Here is a 21,640-nt window from a genome sequence, read left to right on the forward strand (position 1 = left end):
GTTCGTTTTGCTACGAATGTCCAGCAACACGTGTCAATTTCCCCTCGTTACATACAATACAGTCTTTTCAAAATAAACTTCCGTCGTCACAGGAAACAACTTCCTTAGGTTTAGGAAACAAAACTAATTGTTTAGGTTTAGGAAAAGATGGTGGTTTGGCTTATAATAATACCCGAAATGGTGTTACTTAAATACGTATGTTACATGACAAATACATCAATGTTGACTTCTGGATTCATATGGGGCATGAACTTCGATTTCCGGGGCGAAAGTCCGTTATTTCATGACCCATCCATCCACCCCGATCTCCTATCCTATGCGGCCGCTCTTTATATTACTTCGTTCACATACGTGGATTACATAAAAATTTATTTTGTGGGATAAACACAAATTAAAGTGCATTTCTTCTCGTAGATACGAACAGTGTATGAAAGCAGCATGTACTGTTACGCAACTAGCATTCATTATTATCCTATAATAGCCACTTGTGACATCAGTGGCCACAAACATTACATAGTCCCATTTCCAGACTCTTATAATGCTGAAGGCAAAGAACATTTTTAATTTATCAGTTAAAAGCCATTTTGCATCCGAAGTTTCCAGCTTGGTTTGGAGCTGGATGAGGTAACAGACTGGAGGCAGTGCATCATACGTCATCTTCATTCTGTTAACCACTTTCTATTCTCAGTCAGGAGATGCCAAATCTGTGTTTAACCTCAGCTAAAGTCTGCTGATTACTGTAACAAATAGTAGTTATCAAGCCAGACGGTACAGAATTGTTAAAGTGTTGGAGCCTATAAAAAAAAACATCATACCTTTTGCAATAGTAATTTGCATATAAGTGCTTCTTCACCAGATGTTGTTGGTGAAGAAAAGAGATGTAACGGCTGGAAGGCTGTGCATTTGATCACAAAGATGTATTAAGATTCAGTGCAGCTTTATCTCACAGCTTGGCTCTACATGTTTGCTGCATGGTGTTTATGTGGTCTTGTTGTTTACAGAGACATCTGCTCTTCCGTCTCACTTGGTTGTTGTTTTTTTTACCATAATTTAAACATGTCTATTTGAATATTTGAATTAACAGGCATTAAAACCTTTCTCATTCTGGTTTATCAGTAGTTGTGCTCCTACGACACATTCCTGGTGTTGAATATCCATGTCTCGTGTCTATATTCCGCTTTTTTTTTTGTTAACACTATTAAATTGAATTTAAAACAGACATCCACATGCATGACCTTGTACTTTCTTATGGCTTTTATGTAGATAATGTGAATTTGCATAAGGCACCCACCTTGCATGTAATCCTACTCAAAAGCGTCAGTTCATTAATTCCTCCAGAGTTTCTGTATTCCCCCGGAGCACTCGCTTTACATGACCTTTGGAAAGATTTTAACACTACTAGCAGGGATGTTTGAGTGAGTGTCATTTTCTTTTTTCTTTAGGTATAAAAGACTGAAAGCTTTGTCCCTGGCCCCACTTAATGACGACACCAGAGGCTTAAAAAGACTGGATATGTGCACAAGGATGATCTCACAGGGTTTAAAGAGCCAGATGTCTTGTCAATCGGCAGCTATAATGAGGTGAGAGATTCCTCTGTATCACACCTTTCTGCCCAGTGTCATAAGTCCATTTCAAGATTTCAAGTGTTAAAGCTGGCGTGTGGGACTTGTACATATACATGAACGTCCGTTTCATTCAAGCCAAAACGAGTTCACCCAATGCTGATTAAACCTTTCGCCTCCAGGGAAAGCTCTTTGTATTTTGCAGTAGACCTGAGTTATGGTGTCTCTAGCGACTTTCCTGCGCTGGTGCACTTATGCCGGTCTTCCTGGGCAATTTTCTTTTTTACTGAAATCCTTCCTCTGAATGCTGAGTTTTTTTTTTTTTTATTAGGAGCATCCACTCCATAAACTTTTCTTTGACGTGTTTTAGGATTTTCTGCCGTAGCTTCTGGTATAGTAGCTGCTGCTCCATCGCTATGGTCTCTCTCATACCGTAATTACTCTCACTGTCAGAGGGGAGAGATAAAAGTTATGCACTATGATTGATGGTAACAGGCTACATTTATTTCTTGAGTCACGGGACCAAAATATTATTTCCACTCAACTTTTTCTAATCTGTGAAACCAACCTTTGAATTCTGCATCGCCGTACTGACGCTCTGTGTCCATAAACTGATTCTCATCAAGTCTAGCTAAATCCTTCTTAATGGATGTCTTCTATCAGTAAGATGTTCAAGAATTTCCAGTTTAACATCTGTATTTTTTGTAGCTTGGGTCACATGATAGTATATTGTTTGCTGGTAATCTGGTCATTATTATGGGTCAACGATCCAACGATCTGGATCAGCATATCATCGATTATAAGTTAAAGCATTGATACATATCATGATCTTTAAAATACACCTTTATTTTGAAATTCCCATGGCACGTATGCATCACCATTTTCATCCATGCTCACCTCCTCCCTAGCGCCCAGTAATAGAAATGTCAAATTATATTTCAGTAGCTTTTTGTGAGCTGATTGTGTTAAAGGAGCACATGATATTGTCTCATATCGATCGCAGGCCCCTGAATTGAATCAAATCAAAATTGTATCGTGGACTTTGTGATATCAGCAAATATCATATTTTTGTCCAAAGAATCAATATAATATTGCTTGAATTGTGATGAAACGTGATTTACACCTCTAGTCATTATTCCATTTTCCTCTCCTTGATCTGAGCTCAGCTTTTGACAATGTGGATCACAATATCTTAAATCATGTGTCTGACTGGTTAGTATCAGTGAATCAGCTCTGGAATTATTGAGCTTTGTCCCTGTTTCTGGTGAAATCCACCTTCTTGTGGGGTTCACCAGGGTTCTTTATACTATGTGCTGTCTTTGAGGTGCATTGTTATTAGATACACTTATAATACTTTGTCACTATGGGCATTGGTGGAGGAAATAATCAGATTCTATATGAAAAGGAAATACTGTAACATACCTGCAACTTGTACTTACTGTAAAAATACACTACTTGAGTAACCTATATTAGATGTTGGTTGTCAAAGAATGTCCTCAATTAATGAAACTAACTTTGAAGTTAATAAAATTTGAGCAGTTTGGATCTAGTGTTTTAGATGTTCTGTCACATGTACACTGTCTTCCTCTCATGGGGGTCCAACCTGCGATATCTAATCTTTTTGGCCACTGGAGGGCAGTGGAAACAGGTGAACACAACATTAACATATCATTCCTTTTTAAGTTGATATGGCTCTCTTTTAGCTCTGTTTTTGGTCTCTACCAACTCCTGAAAGAAATATCCAACTCTATAGCTTCCGAATGCTCCACTTTATTCACCAAGTAGTGAGTTTTTAGAGCCTTTTCATTGAAAACAGCTGCCTGCTACGGTCGAAAATGGCACTATGAGAGTGAACCAAAACAGTAAAGTTGTTGGCCGGACAGCAATGAACTAAAACTATAAGGGGAGCTGCAGATTCAAGTGATACTTCTATTTAGGTTTGTCACTACAAGTGACCCCTATCACCTTGTTTTCATACTTTGCTATAGCAGAAATATTGATAATTGCCGCTACTGAGCCAACACCGTGACATCTGCTGAGGAAAACTGAGATGCTGTTGAAAGAAAGTATTTCTGACATTGTTATGCTCTCATATTCACTATCATCTTACACGGAGCAGCCCCGATTGTCACACTGTTATTTACCTTTCACAGTCCTCTACTTTGACCTCTCCACTTGCTGACTGTGCAGCATGTAGCTAACTGCTGCTGCTGTTTCCCCCTCATCAGCATCCCTACGATACGCTTTAGTGTATCCTGCGGGCTGCATCTATAATTTAATTATGGATTCAAATTCGTACATTTGCATTTGGAAATTCGTCATGAATTTACATCACTTCACCGCTCATTGTAGAGGCTGGCAACACACTGTGCGATACACAGTGAGTAGCTAATGAAAAGGAATAACTAATATAAAGACAGTCAAACAAATGCTAAAGATTTTCTCTCAAATTCTCTCCTCTTGTGCCATGAAGTGGTAAAGAGACACTGGCCCATCCGCTCTGGGGCGCTTCCATAGTTATTTACTTCAATACCGAGGTCAAAAGGTGATTGTTACCTGGTAGGCTTATATTGTAGATATTAAGGATGTAACGCAAAACTACGGTATCTGTTTATATCACAAAAATATCTACAGTATATGTTCTGCGTTAAATTCTGTTCTCTCCTCATTTATATTATTATATCTATACAGCTTTAGCTTCCAACAAAACAGTATTTATTTAACCATGCACCTGCATTAATCAGACAATAAAACATGATTAGTATTTGAACCTCACCTTCAAAAAAAGGAAAAAACTAAAGTCTAATAAAAGCTGTAGTAAGGCAGGAAATATTTCAGAATTTTTTATATTTTTGTATCTGTTGAGAGCACATTATCAGTGCATATCCAAATAATAAATGTATGCATGGCGGGAGAATGTGATTCCCTTTCAACAAGGTTGATGGAGAAGAATATTATAATTATTAATATTATTAATTTAATTTGACTAATCAACTATGGCATGTCTGATCATTTTCTTTCAATCCCCAATAACAATAACAACAACAAAAGGTTATACTACAGGATATGCAGGCTGGTCTCACACACTGCCTGTAGCTATACCTACGAAAAGTAATGCACTGTAATTCGTGTATATCCCACGAAATGAATGTGTATAATTTACGTAATGGTGAACGGAATTATAATAAAAAGTCGCTTGGGGGGAGGTCTGGGTGGATGGGTGGGTCAAAAATTCCAGCCTTCTAATTTTTCTTTGTGATTTGGTGGTTTCGTTCCAATACATGATACAGTTTCGCTTCGGGACTAGCTGGCAGAGAGGACTCCTATCTTTGTTCAACTCTTGGCACTGCAGGGCCCTGTACTGGTAGGAGTGGGGGTCGCTAGATAGGAGGTGTTTAGAAAGTTTTTTGGCTTGTTTTTGAATTTTAATTATTAGAGGGTATTGGCCAAGTTCCGGCCTGGCTGTGTGACTATAATAGTTTCAACATTGCTTGATGAAGCCAAAATCGGTTTTTGAGTGAAAAATTAATCTAGCCTCAGTCATGAATTCCTACATTCTGAATGATCTTTCAAATTAAAGCGGTAATTAAGCTACATTTAAAATGTATTATTAAATGTGTTTCAGCACAAGCAGCTTCATTTCTAAGAGGCTTAAAGAAGAAATTGCTCTAAAGGACCAGTGTGTAACAATCAGAGGGATCTATTGGCAGAAATGGAATATAATATTAATCAGTATGTTTTCTTCAGTGTAAAATCACCTGAAAGTAAGAATCGTTGTGTTTTCGTTACCTTAGAATGAGCCGTTTATATCTACATAGGGAGCGGGTCTTCATCACGGAGTCCGCCATGTTGCACCACCATGTTTCTACAGTAGCTCAGAACGACTTGGGCCGGAGTCGATAACGTTACTCGCTCCTGTTGTCGCCTCTCTCTCTTGCTTCACCACTCACCACCCACATATACACATACTGTAAGCACCCTACTCACAACAACTGGCTCTAGATAGGGCCATTCGCGTTGTCATGTCGGCCACCGTAGCTCTCCATCACGTTTGGCACAAGGCAGAGGCTTCAGTTGTTTGCAATGTCAACCTCACCGCTAGATACTGCCTGATTCTACACACTGTTCCTTTAACCCTCCTGTTACCCTCAAATTTACTCACATCTTTTATTCTTGACCCCAGCAATTTAAACCTCCAGATAACCTAAGGAAAATATGGTTCCTGGGAAGACATTTATAGTTTGCACAACATTAGGGAGGACCAGACATATAAAAGTTTGTACGGCAGCCTTTTAAACCATTTCTCTTGGTGATCTGTGTGCTCTCTCTCTCTCAGTTGAAAATTACCTGTAAACAAGTTTTCTGATGTGTATTCACAGTTCTTTGACAGTGAAAGTGAACTAAGGGAGAATGTGTTTGAGACTGAGTATAATGTTGAGGAGGACCCTGATTGTGAGGCATCCTCCTCTGATGAGATGTGTTTCTAATGGCATTGTTGATGTCCTCATTTACTCCCACAATTTCAGAAAATTGAGAAATATTGGGTACACTGGGTGAAGAAAACAAGAAAAAGAGGTTACATCAGGATTCAGTGAGAGCTGTGAATAAGCTGTACAAAAATCTAGCCACTGTTTAGTTTTTGTGACCCATTTTTGTGTTGTGACATATTAAATTTTGATTAGATTTCCCTATTCCAAGTGCAGCTATAGCTTCACATATCACTTTAGTGTTGAGCAGTTTACCACTGAGCTGCATGTTGTTGTCAATACACTACTGGAAAGTGCGCTGGCTATAAGTAACAGTTTATTTAATGAATAGACAATCAAGTTAGAACATTACAGATGTGCTGTTTGACTGTAACATAGAAAATGCATTGCAAATTTGCTATTCTGTATGAGATTACACGTAGACACTATAATATACATATATACATAAGATACATAATTGAGGATGAGGCAGTGTTTGGGTTCATATTTTAGTTTTGCATCTAAAAGGTTTTTGCTCTGACATGTAGAGGCTGACATCAATTTCCCCACTTACATTTAATGGCTCTCATTGTAAAACATTGAAAGCCTACTATCCTACTAAAAGCCTTTTCCATTAACAAAAACTAGACATACCCAGGAATCTGTTGATAGCCTTGGATCAGGCAGCATATTGATATTTCAGACTTCTATTTTTAGGTTTTCCCTTTTTTAAAATAGCAATACACAAACACAGACATCAAAGTGTTGAAGCATTACATGTGAGAATGTTGACATTTTATCCCATTTTATTTAAAAAAACAAATTTTATGTTTTTTTTATTACTCTAACATTTAATAATATAATAATAATAATAATATATTTGTATTGGGAATTGCAGTGCTCAATCTTAATGATGGGACACCGGCCTGTACTTAAGCAATAACTCACGACAGGCTGTGGTATATTGTGATTATATCACAGTTAAGGGGCATTGTTCGGCCCAATGTAGAGCATCAATTTAATTTTTTTTTTATTATTAATACATAATAATGTTAACAATAAAATAGGCTCTCCTCCCTGCACATATTGAGATGGTTGCTAGAACGGTGGCTACTATGGAACGTACAACAATACAGGCTATAGCGTTAGATTGATTTCATTATTTGGCTCCTTATTTTATTGTATGTTGCCATTTATTGTGCAACCACTGAAAACTGTCCAGTGTCAGTAGGATGACCTTGATAACTGCCTGTAGTAGGCTTGCCTTTTTTTAAATGGTATGTTGCTTGGCGTGGTGAGGATGTTGCTCCACTTTCTCCGGTCCCTGAGTTTCAGTTGCCAATCCACTTACGGCCAGAATCTCTCTTGCGTCAAGACCCGCATTGGAGAGTGTCTGAATCGTGGTGCTGTGGAGTCGGTAGTTGGTGTATTTCTGCTGTGTTCCTGCTTGCTTGTATATGGGCAACATTGTGGAACCTCGTCAGTCCACACCTCCGTAGAAGTTAACCTTAAATGTTTCCATGTTGTAGCAGGTTTTGGCTGCTAACTTTTGTTATCTGTAACCTATTCCGTGTTGGCAGAAGTGATCCCCCATGACCCTGTCGCTAAGCAACCATGAGTCTAACGTTTTTTTCTCAGACACAGAGTGAACCAATCAGATTGCTTGATTTGAGCTACCTGTTTTATGATGACAAATGGTCCCCTTAGCCTCCTCTGAGAATACATTTTTGTGTTGATAATAATGTGGATATAATCATTTATTTTTCAGGAACATATTGAATAGGTCACTTTACATCACGAGGATCAGACTCGAAGACTCGGCCTTGTCACTGAGGGCTGTATATAAATAATCACTTTCTCTCAAATATTTTTGGTTCATTATGAAACTGTGGCAGGCTGAATGTCAGATCACTTTGATTTCATTTGAATTAGGCTACACAATGGTTGATTATGATTAGATAAAGGTCCAACATGTTAGACGCCATAGGCTTAGACATCATCGTCAACCTTCTATGACTGCAATACCTGGCATAGACATTACCACTCTATTACCATAACACCTGAAACCAGAATCTCATCAGTTGACGACCAACAGGCAAATCTCCCCAAACTTTCATTGATTTGCATTCCTTTAAGAAGTTAATTCATTCCTGTGAGAGTATATACATTGAGTTAGGACCTATTTGTAATGCGGAACCTCAGCAGTAGGTTTGTGTTTGCATAAAAGGGATCAACAACTCAGTTTGCCGAAGTATTGAGTTGTGGCGCTTGTGGTTTTAGAGAAGTCAATAAATCAGGATTTGTATTTTACTGCTCCAAACAGGAGGCTCAGTGGAGTTAAAAGAGTCAGAGTCAGGTGCTGAGAGAGCATCTTCACTGTCATAGTGATGATTTGGGTGAAATGTAGTGTGGAGGGGTCTGAAAGGATCGATTTAACACCCTACAGCAGACGCTGCAGGCCTGACCACACGCAAGCAAACAATGTCTGGTGAAGCTGAGCAGAAATATAAATGGATCGATAGAAGCAGGGCGATGATTTGATTGCGGCGACAGCCAGGACACGGAGCGTGGAGCTGGAACGGTAAAATACTTACAAGCTCTGTGTTCTGTTCTCTTTAAGGGAAAATTGTGTTGTTATTGAGTTTTCACTAATAATATTTTTCACTGGCTCAGGTAGACTGTTCCATAAGGTTTAAACTGCTGCCGATCACTCAGATATGAAGAATCTCAATGTCTGAATCTCATGTCTTGGGCTGGGTAACGGTGCTCGATGCCTTTTAATGGCCGAAATAACCTGATACCACGTAGTATTGAAACTTCTCAGGTCAAATGATACCTGCAATCGCTCCTTTTTGTGCCCAGATAGAAAAACATTGTATGGTTTTGCTCGCAGCCAATCACAGCAAGCATTCTTTGATTTAATGCGACCTGTGATTGGCCCATTACCGTAGCAGCTACAACCCATACAGCCGGGATTGTCTACCAATGCTTACAGAGTTAACAGTTTTAACCTGGGGGAGGGGGGGAAGCGAATGATGGTTAGGCTTCCACAGCAACGTGGTCCTGCCACCGTGGGTCAGCATTATCAGTGATAACCACTATATTAGCTAGCCAGTGGGACACACACACAGCTTCCATTCACATGACATGTATTGAATGAAGTACTGAATGAAGTTTTTTTTATGACTTTGGCACACCTTCACTTAGGTTGCCTGTCCTCTCTCTACTCTGCAGTCTTTACATTTTACTTGAAACACCAAGAACCATAACCACCTAAAAATCTAAATCTCTCTGAGTAATGAATGGCCCAAGTTTTTATTATAACTTCCTAGCCACACAGCTAGAGTATATCAGACAATGGTTAAACAACTCTGATCAGACACACCCTTTATTATCGAACTGTCAAAAAACAACCGTTTAATTTTTCCAACTATCAACACAACCCTGTTAACCTCGTGGAAAGCTATCAACATCTTCCATCATGATCCCTCCACATCACCACTAACTAGACTATGGAACAATTCCTTGTTTTATACCAGCAACACATTCTCACTCCCGACTCGTCAAATACCGCCGCTTGGTCAGTGCCCACTCGGCATCAGAGACCGACGCACGGGATACCCCTTTTCTTACTTTTGGACGGACCGGGGACGGCTTGTCGATATATGCTTGTTACATGCATAGTGTCCTTTCAAAATCAACATCCGTTTTCACAGGAAGTTAGGTTTAGGCAACACAACCACTTAGGTAGGGTTAGGAAACTGTCAGGCTTGACTTCACTGACTAATGACTCACGGAACTGACGATACCAACGACTCTTGTGACTATACCGACTCATGTGAGTAACGATACCGACGAGTCATGTGACTAACGATGATAAAGTAGTCAACATTACTTTTAGTTTCATATGGGACACGAACAGGTCTCCTGGTTGAAAGTCCTGTTTGTTTGTTTGACCCATCCACCAATCCTCCTGCCCGCCCTGAGTCTCGCGCTATAAATACTACGTCACTTGCTCTGACCGTCAAATAACGCCACAGATAGGTTTATATTGGAGTTAGTTGACAGCCCGGTTCGTCACATACTGTCCATAAACGGTGCTTCCGTGCGTCGCTTTCCGATACCGAGGGGCGTCGCCAAATCGGCAGTATTTGATGACTTGGGAGTGAAACCGGGTTGTGGAGAGAGAGGAATAAACTCATAACCTTTTTCAGGACAGATATAACACACCCACCAAAACCTATTTCCAGTATAGTTGAACAGGCCATAAGCACATTTACCAGGTTTGTCTTAGTTTAACCTGTTAGCATGCTAACTGGTCATAAACCAAAGTACTGGACACATTTAAATTTTGACTTGATGATACGTTATATGAAAAGTCAGAGGATCACCATAGTCAGTAGGATTCATCCTCTGGAGACCATGAATGTTTGAACAAAATTCCAATGCAATCCTCCAATAATTGTTGCAATATTTCAGTGTGGACCAAAGACAAAACAGCAAAGATCAACGTTTATGTCACAGCTAATGATGACTTCACATTCTTTAACTATACTGTCCACTACTTGTGAAATGGCCTTGTCTCTAACTCCTATTTCATCATGCTCTATTAAGGGATGAGAAGAACTCAGCACAACAAGATGATGGGCAGAGAAGACATTGGTGTGAATGAGCTGTCACACTGCCTCCCACCCGAGTGTCCCACAGGACTGAGTTATTGAACTGAGAACAAGCAGGCCGCTGCCTTACGGTGCTTACCTGCCACCATAACTCTCAGTATTATATTTTTCTCTCTTTAAATCACTTTTCTTCGCTCAGCACTTTTGTAAAGAGCGCTCACCCTATCTCCCATATATATTCGCTTTAATTCATCCTTGTTCCAGGCTTTTTACCCATCTCCTCTTCTTTGTCTTTTGTTTTTCTTTGTTGTAGCCATTCCACCTTTGTTCTCCTCAGCCTTTGTCCTCCATATAATTTCCCCCAACTACCATTTTTATCCTCCAATCTCCAACCATTCTATTCATTTCAGAATGATGAGTGGTTACTTTACTCTGCAGGCAAAGACCCTCACATTCAAGTGTTGTTCCTTTTGGTCACTATAATGGTCACTTTATCTCAGACAGAAACACGCTTTCCAGGCAGACAGAAATGTGATCTCCGAGGGCCTGCGGTGAATGAGCGGGAAGAATGCAGCCCCATTATCAAGCAGCCTGCTGCCTGTAACCTTGCAGGAGCATTACAGAGCGCAAAATACAGCCTTGTGCCATCGGTGTGTGAATGAGTATTTAGATTAGATACTGATGGGCATGTTAGCACCTTACATGTGTATTCATGTGTGTGTGATTGCTGACATGTAGTGTGAAGCACTTTGAGTGGTCTGAAGTATAGAAAAGCGCTATATAAATGCAAGTCCATTTACCATTTACCACGATTTGTACGAGACGTACCAGGCTTTCAAGTAACAACAATGTAAACCCATCCGCAACAACATTAGACGCTCAGTGAAAGTGGTCGGGGAGTGTGTTGACATAGTTTAAAGAGGGTGGTGTAATGAGTCAAGCAAACACAGGACTTTCATCCAGGAGACCACTGTTTTTGTCCCGTGTGAAACCAACAACGTGTTTGTCTTTACAAACGTGGTATTTTTAAGCCAAATGATGATGTTTTTCCTAAACCTAACTGAGTTGTTTTGTTGCCTATACCTAACCAAGTGTTTTTGTTTGAAATCACAACGTTAACCACATGATTACTGCGACTGTAGTGGAGCGTCATAGTTTGACGCGCTGGCCTACCAAGAGCAATAGAAAGTGACGCCAAGGGGTCCTGACTAAGCATCACTATGTGACGAGTTGGGATGAGAACTGGTTCGCCAGTGAAGGTGGAGACAGGTGGAGGCAATGACAAACAACCATTTGTCATTTAGTTTGGAGGATTTGTCGGGCTTGAGGGAGATTGTAAGAGCCTTATGTGTCAAGTAATATCTCAGGCAAGCGACAGCCAATAACCAAGCTTTTGACCTCAGTATATACTCTAGATCAGGCACTTCAAAGTCAGAGGAATGACTGACTATAAAACGGAAAGAGGGGAAATGCTTTTGCAGTAAGGATAATTATTTTGAAAGCCTGCAATTTTCCACTCGCTGATGTATTTTCTTTGCTTTAGCCACAATCAACATTAGCACCGGTGGTGTAATTTCCAGGATTACAATTTGTGCGAATGTGGAGCCCTTGTTGACATAACTCTGAGGAAGTCTATTAGAAATACCTGTGCACTGCAAATGAGTGGTGCACTGAGCTTTAAATAATGCAGTCTCAGTCATATTTGCTCTCTTCAACTCTCTTCTGCAAAGTGTTCTGTGAACTATAACCCGCACCAGCAGCGTTGAGAACGTTGAGAACTTTTTTACGATATGCCCCAAAAATTTGAAGGCAGCTACAGTATATCAGCTCTCAACAGAGAGAACTCATACTCGTCCTTGGATGTGGAAGTTGTCTTTTGTGGAGTCTGGATTGCCCTCTGGCCAACACAGCTGACCATGTTCTACTTTCCTGCTTCGTGATGATTGAGGTCTGTTGCTGAGGGCTGGTGTTTGGCAACAAATGAGAGAAAAACATGACCCATTTGAACCTAGAGAGAAACCATATGTGTATCTTGAAGGGCCAGGGCCTTGACCATGGGTACCAGAGCTCAATATAAAGCTCGTCTTAAGTTTGTCACTCTAGTGTTTGATTAGAAACAGCCTTCTAGGGACTGGTTGATGAGCTTTGTTGTCTCTATATACACTTTTGTATTGAGGGTAAATTACATGATTACGTGACTTGGATCCCAACAGTGTCATGACCTATAAAGAGGGTAACATGTCTCTGGCAATCAGCATGTCTCTGTCAGTTTCGGCCGATGAAGCTGTTTTGTCTCGTGGTCTGGAAATTAGTTCACTGTCAGAATATGAAGGATAGGTAGCATTACAGCTCAGTAATTATAATCAGTCAAAGCAGAAATGAAACACGTGGAGAGTACAAGCCTAATGAAGCAGCAAGAGAGGTGGTCAAATGAAACAGTTTTTCTCATGAGTGGAAAAAAGTTTCAGAAGAAATTCATCTATATGTTCATCACTGCATTGTATATTTTGACTTGGTCTTTAATAAGAAAAATGTGTAGCATCAATGAGCAGCACTTCACCAGTGGACATTATACAGTAACCAATACTTTTTACATTTTTTGACATACTATTCTATGTACTATACTTTTTATTCCATTTTTTGACTTTTCATGACAATTTTTATGCCTTACTATTCTATGACTTTTTTTTTTTTTACATATTATACTATGACCTTTTTGCGCCATACCATACTATGACTTTCTCTGACATTTTTCGACATACTGTACTATGACTTTTTTATTATTTTTTTTCAACATATACTACAACTATACTTTTTTATGACTTTTTTCGACATATTATACTCTGACTTTTTTACATACTATTGTAGGCTTCTGGGCTACACCCCGTGGGTTCACTCGACACACAACACACACAGGACAACTTGAACAGTTTAACAGGTTTTATTTTTACAGCTCACACAATTTACCACAGTCACTTTGACACATTTTCAGGATGCAGCTCCGATCCTCTTTCTTTCTGTGTCTTCCAGTCTTTCCGCTGCCAGTTTGTTTCCTCCATCTCAGGACCAGAAGAATACTAAAAGGGAGAGTTGATTAGTGAAATGATCAGCAGCTGTGTCAATCAACTGACAGAAAGTCATAGTATAGTATGTTGAAAAAAAATCATAGTATAGTATGTCGAAAAAATTAAAAAAATGATTGCATAGTATGTCCCAAAAAATAAAGGTATAGTATAGTATGCTGAAAAATAATCATAGTATAGTATGTTGAAAAAATAAGAAAAGTCAAAACATAGTATGTAGAAAAAAAAAAAAAAAGTCACAGTATAGTATGTCAGAAAAAAAGCCATAGTATGGTATGTCGAAAAAATAAAAAGTCATAGTTTAGTATATCGAAAAAATAAAAAAGTCATAGTATAGCATGTCGGAAAAAAAAAGTTATGGTATATTATGTCAAAAAAATTAAAAAAATGACAGTATAATATATCGAAAAAAAGTATGTAATATGTTGAAAGAATAAAAAAAAGTCATAGCATGTCGAAAAAATAAAGGCATAGTATATTATGTCAAAAACATAAGACAAAAGTCAAAGTATATAATGTCGGAAAAAAGTCATACAGTAGTATAGTATGTCGAAAAAAAGTCATAGAATAGTAGTGTCAAAAAATAAAAAAGTCATAGTAAAGTATGTCGAAAAAATAAAAAAAGTCTTAGTATAGTATGTCGAAAACATAAAAAAGTCATAGTATAGTATGTCGGAATAAAAATAAAAATAAGTCATAGTATAGTATGTCGAAAACAAGTCGTAGTATAGTATGTCTAAAAAAATTAAAAAGTCATAGTATAGTATGTCGAAAAAAAAATACACTGTATAGTATGTCAAAATCTTTTTAAAAAGTCATAGTATAGTATGTTGAAAAAAAAATTAAAAATAAAACTAATATGTTGAAAAGAAGTCATGGTATAGTATGTCAAAAAAATAAAGAAGTCCTAGTATGTCAAAAAAAAGTCATAGTATAGTATGTCTAAAAAATAAAAGTCATAGTATAGTTTGTCGAAAAATAAAGAAGTAATAGTATAGAATGTGGGAACATTTTTAAAAAGTCATAGTATAGTTTGTCGGAAAAATAAAAGAAGTCAAAGTATAGTATGTCGAAAAAGAGTCATAGTATAGTATGTTGAAAAAAAGGCTGTATATACTGAATAAATATATAAATATTTATACATATATTTATATATAAAAAATAGTTTATAGATTACGTTCTAATCTAACAAATTTACTTTTTGATGCTGAAAATGTGTTTAATTCATGTCTAATATCATTCTCATACATTTCTCACATAACTAAGACTATGGATTTGTAAAAAAAAAAAAACATCAAACAACAACAACATCAAATTATTCTAAGGGACATACATGAGGGCTCCTCAGTATATTCTCTAACTTGTAAGGGGTCCTTGGCTAAAAAAAAAAAATTGAGAACCTCTGGTTTGGAGGAAGGCTGTTATCTGAGACAGCACTAAGAATTAAGGGCGTACGGTTAGGCCCAGGGCTTTGCTTATTGCATCCCAGAGTCTGATATTGTATGGAAATTGGGTCCGATGCTTCCTGGCAGATAAAAAGCTGACCTCACAGCATGAATAGGAAATGAGCAGAAGTAAAGGCTTTTCATTCATTAAAGATGGAAAACTGATTGAAATGGTAAACAGAATGGAGAAAGTTTTCACATATATGATAAATCTGCATTTCAATGTGAATGGTGAGCAGAGTAACATTCAGCCGAATAGGTGTTGAAATATCCGAGCTTTCTGAAAAGGAAAAAGTTTATATACGGTCACGTACATACCGCAGGATGGATGATACAGCCGCCATTTATGAAAAAAAATCAAGTTTAAAGGGAAAACTTACAGTAGTTGGAGATAACAGAGAGATTTGTTTTGTGGTCTTACAATTAAACACTGTTTTCCACATTATTAGGACTGCAGAGTTCAAATCTACCACAATATACTGTGCAGAATCTACATAAGAAGCACCATGCAGTCTTTAGAAATCAAAGGGACTGTCTGATTACTTAGATAGGAAACCATGTCATGTCCTACATTATGTTATCTCCAATGCAGTGTTAGCCCCGAGCTGAACAAAGTGCCAGACAGATTACACATGCAGTGTGACAGACCAGAGCACGGAGAAAAGTGACAGCTCTCGCCCACTTTGAAGATCCAGACAAAATCTGGTTATGTCATTGTTTTTTGCAGAGAGAAGGCACAGTTATTGTAAACAGCCAATGGGGAATAGTGCTGACATTAAAGCAGCCTCTCAGGTAGTGTTTCCTCATATGCACTAAAAGTCGCTGGGTATAAAAGTGTTAGTCTTAATGTTATTTTTTTATGTTCCTGTACTAAAATATGATATGTGAACTATTATAATCTACTTTAGCTCTTTTGAATGTATCATTATGAACACTCTGTTACTGACTATTTTTATACTTCCTTCTATTTAAATGGTTCATATTTTGTTACACTTTGTTTAGCTCTTTTTTTAATGTGTTAGCTGATACATCTTGTTTTTTGCACTATCCCCTTTGCTGCTGTACACTGCAAATTTCCCCACTGCGGTAGTAATAAAGGAATATCTTATCTTATCTTAATAACTTGCAACATTATTTTGTACAAATAACAATAAGTGTGTTTCTATCCTATTTTTATGTGGATTTTAAATTTGTACATGAAGGGCTCATTCTAAGCTAATGAAAACAATCTCTTTTCTCAGTAAATTTTACACTAATGAAATCCTAGTTATTGATATTATATTTAATTTCTACTAATAAATCCCGCGAAATGATACATACTGGCCCTTTAAATGGTGCTCTGAGGTACATCTCAGACACTCCAGGGAGTGAAAATGATAACAGAATGGCAATATAATAGCACATATTTGTTGATGCATGAAGTTAATTCCAAGAAAGACGACTGCACTCTCAACACAGCATTGCAAATGTGCAAACTCACAGCAGTCAGAATACAAAAGCTTAGATCAACTGATTATTACATTAGGCATTTTCACTGAAGGTTTTTGCACTGACATTTCATTTCTGGGATTAATGTCTAAATGAAAGCAGTAATGTTTTATGGCACAGAAACTCAAAGCTGTTTTCTTAATGCACCACACAGTCCCATAATTGACTTAAATAGGACCTCCAGCTCCTACAACACATTGCAGTATCACCTGCTGCAGCCCCAGAGTGTCTCAAAGCTCTGGAGAGGTAATAAACATCTGCTGAACCTGTGGCACCATGGCTGCACCGCCAGCCTCAGTCCACCTGTATAAATCAAGAGAACATGGTCAAAGACATGACTCTCACCTTTGTCTGCTTCCAGGCTACACAAGGTGCAATTATCTGGAAAATCGCTCATTGCCATCGCTTCCAATTTATATTTTAAGCTTTGCTTTCAAAACTGCACTAACCCAAGTTTTATAATAACAATGGGTCAAATAGGTGTATCATGAATGGAGTTCTGCTGTTCTCCTCAACACTGCATATGTTTTAGCATCTTTCAGCTTATTGTTTTGGTTTTACGGACCAACCCGTTCTCACTCCCAACTCGTCAAATACCATCGTTTGGTCAGTGCCCCTCGACATCTGACACCAACGCACCCTTTAGCAACAGTATGTGATGAACCAGGATTTCAACTAACTCCAATGTAAACCCACCTGCGGCGTTATTCGACGGTCGGAGCAAGTGGCGTAGTATTAATAACGTGGGAGTCCGCTAAGGGCGGGCCGGAGGGGTGGTGGATGGGTCAAACAAACAAGACTTTCAACCAGCAGACTGGTGTTTGTGTCCCGTGTGAAACTAAAAGTAACTTTGACTTATTTTGTCACGTCAGTCGTTAGTCACGTGACTCGTCGGTATCGTCAGTCCTGTGAGTCACGTGAGTCATTATTCACGTGAGTTGTTTAGTATCGTCAGCCCCGTGAGTCGCTAGTCATTAAAGTTAACATCAACCACAACCGTGTCCTAACCCTACCTACTGTAAGTGGTTATGTTGCCTAAACCAAACTTCCTGTGAAAATGCAAGTCTATTTTTGAAAGGACACTATGTATGTAACAAGTGTTTTTATTGAATTTACTGAATTAGGACATTGCACAAAATAATCAACATATCAATACGCATCAATGTAAATATGCCGGTTAACCATTTGGTTAAGCCTTATAGCCTGAAAAATATTTGGAGTTAAACATCCGTACTTTATTAAAGGACGTTGCCAATAAAAACCAGATTTTTGCAAAGAATAGTGTTACTAATCAAAATTTGTGCTGTTCCTGTTAGCTCAGAAAGCAGTAGCAGGATCAGAAGTTACATAAGCACCTTTTGCAGAAGTGTTATTCTCATGCTCTCCAATTAGGACCTGTCTGTCACTGAGATCATTCAGCAACTGCCCAGACTCATTTGTTGTAGCCTGGAGGTGAGGTGAGGTGAGGTGAGGTGAAGTGAAGTGAGGTGAGGTGAGGTGAGGTGAGGTGAGGTGAGGTGAGGTGAGGTGAGGTGAGGTGAGGTGAGGTGAGGTGAGGTGAGGTGAGGTGAGGTGAGGTGAGGTGAGGTGAGGTGAGGTGAGGTGAGGTGAGGTGAGGTGAGGTGTTTAATTAAAGAATTGTAGAAAAGTTCACATATCTTCCTCACCTAGTAGAGTATGTTTTCCAATTTAGGAGGTAGGTATGGTATGCCTAACTAATGCTGCGTTCACACTACCAGCGACAAGTGCAACGAAACGGCCAGCGTGGCCAGCTACATTGTCGGTGGGTCACTGTTGAAGAGTTGCTCAAGCGCTTGTTGACGTATTTATGCCATTAAATAGCACTGAGGACTGCTTAGCGGCATTCCTTTAGATGGAACGGAACAAGGTGAAACAAAAACATATGATTGGTTGACGCTTCACCGCCACTTGTGGACAACAAATTAGTTTAAACTCTCACATTAACACAACATAACCCCAAAGTTGAGGAATATCTGTGAAAATGTAGAACGTACTTCATTAAGTGGACTCAACATTTTGATTCCTGCTGTGAGTATGCAGATTGAAAGAAGCAACTTTCTGAATCGCCCCAGGGTTGCCAGGGATTACAGTGTTCTGGGAATTGAAGGAATGGTTGATAACCATCAAAAGTTGAGTTTTGGGTGTGTATGATTTTTTCTCTTCCTTGAATATATATAAAATTCAAGATTGTCAAAACATCCGCAGTAATTAAAGCTTCATTAACTTTTTGTTTTGTTTTTTGGGGGTCACAATTCCACAATAAGCTACAAATATCACATATTTGACATATTGCAGCCTTGTAGAGTTGATATGGTTCATGTGTTAGCAAAATATTGCCTCTTTACTGTACATGGTGCAATTAGCATTGATTTTGAGTTTCTGAACACCTGATGAATGAAGTCCAATATTCATTCTCCTTTTACCTCCGTTTTTGGTCTCCACCACCTCCTGAGAAAAAGTAGTGTATGATGGGTTTGTAGAACAGCCAATAGGAACGCTCTCTCTCTGAAATGACCTGTGATTGGCCAAAGTCTCCCGTCACCAGCTAGATTTTCTAGAGCCTGAAAACAGAGCCATGAGGAGGTACAGAAGTCTAGTTATCTCTCAGAACACTTGAATTACAATACACTGAAAGGTTATTATGGAAGTTTGGCTCAATGATGCCAAAAATAATCTGCCTACCCCCGCTTAAAATGTTTAACCTTATCTGCTCTTAAGGAACTTTCTGATACAAACTGATATCACATATTCAAGAATCTCCGAGTCACCATTAAAAATGCTAAAATGTCAAGACTGTTGCCATCCATTTAGATAAAGGGCAAATGTGTCTTAGAAGGTCAAAGTGCCATGACTTAAATAACAGATGACACCAAGCGATGTCAGAAAACCTCGACTAACCTTTGTCTAACTGGTGGTCTCTGTGGATGGGAATATCTGCTGACAGTTAGGCTTGGTTGGGTGTCTAATCGTCCACAGTATGACCCTGCTGAGATGAGCTCAAAAAAAAAAGAATCTACACAGCTTGCACTTTAACAACAGTACACAGGAGCACAGCATGGTGTGTTAGCACTAAAGGAGAACACACGCGCAACCGTTTTCCTCTTGATAAGAGGCTTTCAAGTCAAAACCAAATGTGTTTAAAGGCTGCCATAGTTCCATTTGTGCAACAGGCACAATCAATGGAAAGCATTTTACGAATAAACACAGATGGGAGGACAAAAATATGGAGACAAACAGCTTTAATAGCATGCCCAATAATGACAGTATACTCAAATGGGATGCTGGGACAATACATAAAAGAAACCTCTTACCTCCCGGTTTATGCTGTTTTTCGCTCAAGAGACAATTTTCACAGGGCTCCTCAGGTTCCAGCTGCAGTCTGAATACTTGCTGGAGTTTTCATTCAGTAAGCAGCTTGTTCCACTCGACTGCCACTGCGTTGAGAAATTAGTTTTTTTTTCTCTTTCCTCTGTCATGCCTGCAAAATAATGTTAAGAAAATGAGTTATGGGGATCATTTTTGAGATGATGTGCGGTTAAGTCTTTGAGTTTGTCAGGCAGGTTCCTAGACATTAAGCTACTGCTTTCTTGGAAACATTAAATTCATTTTAAAGCCTCAGTAGGCAATATTTTTTTGGCATCATTGGGCAAAAATTCCATAATAACCTTTCTGATACTGTAGGTGAAATCGTTAAATCTCAACACACACAGTGATAAACAGAAACCGATCTTGAACTATTAATTCACACTTTCATTTTCTCTTGTCTAGACTATTGTAATACCCTCAACACCAGCCTCAGTCAGAAGGCTTTAAAACGCCTACAGGTGGATCAAAATGCAGCTGTTAAGTTATTAACCGGATTAGCCATCGGTCTCACTTTACACCTGTTCTGGCATCCCTCCATTGGCTTCCTGTAAAATGTATAATAAACTATACGATTTTTTAAATTACATATAAGGCACTGCATGACCTCGCCCCCAGTTACATTTCTGATCCTCTTGTTCCTTATTCTACCTCTCGATCACGTTAATCCTCAAATCCCTTTTATCCATTCCCCGCTCCAAGTGCAAAACAAAAGGTGATCAGGCTTTTTCTGTCTTAGCCCCAACCCTCTGGAATCACCTCCCCTAAACTATCAGAGCGGCTGAATATTTGGACTGCTTTAAATGGTTTCTGAAAGCCCATCTTTATAGGTAAGCCTTTTTATAGTCCTCATCCACACATGTTTTAGTTTTGGTCCGTCTCTCATTGTTCTGTGTTTCATATTGTAATTATTCTTTGGGTTCTCTCATTGTTCGATGTTCTATTTGTGTGTGAAGCATTTTGTAACGCTGTGTTTTAAAAGCTGCTATATAAATAAGGTTTTACTTACTTACTTATTTACTTACTAACTTACTTACTGGCAAGTGGAGACTGTGCAGACAATCAATCTGATCTGTGTGAATTGGACTGTTTTTGAAATAAGGCTCATTTGCATAGAAAAAGGGCCAATTTTACGCTAAATACATGCATAGTACCTTATTTACGTGCAAATAACACAGGAGCACCAAGACAGTATTTGCTTGTCAGCACAGTTAGGGGCGCATTTCACCATTTGCGGGTGCTTTGAGAATGACACGGTTTCATTTGTCTTATCTGCACAGGTTCAGTGGGCGTAAAAGCCGTGCCAACTGTGTCAAAGACGACAGATACATCAATAAATAGGCTGCACTGCTCTGCTTCTGTTCTAAAGCTACAGTAATATCATTCACAACTATTTCAGCTTGCAAGGATTAAGAGCATAAGAATAAAAACACAACTTGAATTGTGGGCTGCCAATCCGACTCACTTCTGTTATTCCTAACCCTGCTGATAGCAGCATACTGTCATAAACACAATTAGCTACATGTACAGTGCAATCTACTGAAATACACATACATGATGTTGCTTGAAGCGGGCAGCGTACTGTATATTGTC

At 38.7% G+C, this 21,640-nt stretch overlaps 1 protein-coding gene and 1 long non-coding RNA gene across 2 annotated transcripts in view; one reads left to right on the top strand and one right to left on the bottom strand.

The window, feature by feature from the left end:
- The first annotated feature begins 1,446 nt into the window (after window positions 1-1,446).
- oprd1a (opioid receptor, delta 1a) overlaps window positions 1,447-21,640 on the top strand; it is a 98,293-nt gene continuing 78,099 nt past the window's right edge. The window contains exon 1 of the mRNA XM_074613671.1: window positions 1,447-1,580. Coding sequence (XP_074469772.1) covers window positions 1,513-1,580 — 68 coding nt within the window. The 5' untranslated portion in view covers window positions 1,447-1,512. The remainder of the gene's footprint in view (window positions 1,581-21,640) is intronic.
- LOC141754542 (uncharacterized) overlaps window positions 13,424-21,640 on the bottom strand; it is a 121,923-nt gene continuing 113,706 nt past the window's right edge. The window contains exons 2-3 of the long non-coding RNA XR_012590675.1: window positions 19,996-20,162; window positions 13,424-13,724 (exon numbers count right to left, since the gene is read on the bottom strand). This is a non-coding gene — a long non-coding RNA (uncharacterized LOC141754542). The remainder of the gene's footprint in view (window positions 13,725-19,995; window positions 20,163-21,640) is intronic.

This window comes from Sebastes fasciatus, chromosome 17 (genome assembly GCF_043250625.1).
Source record: "Sebastes fasciatus isolate fSebFas1 chromosome 17, fSebFas1.pri, whole genome shotgun sequence".
Lineage (NCBI taxonomy): Eukaryota > Metazoa > Chordata > Actinopteri > Perciformes > Sebastidae > Sebastes > Sebastes fasciatus.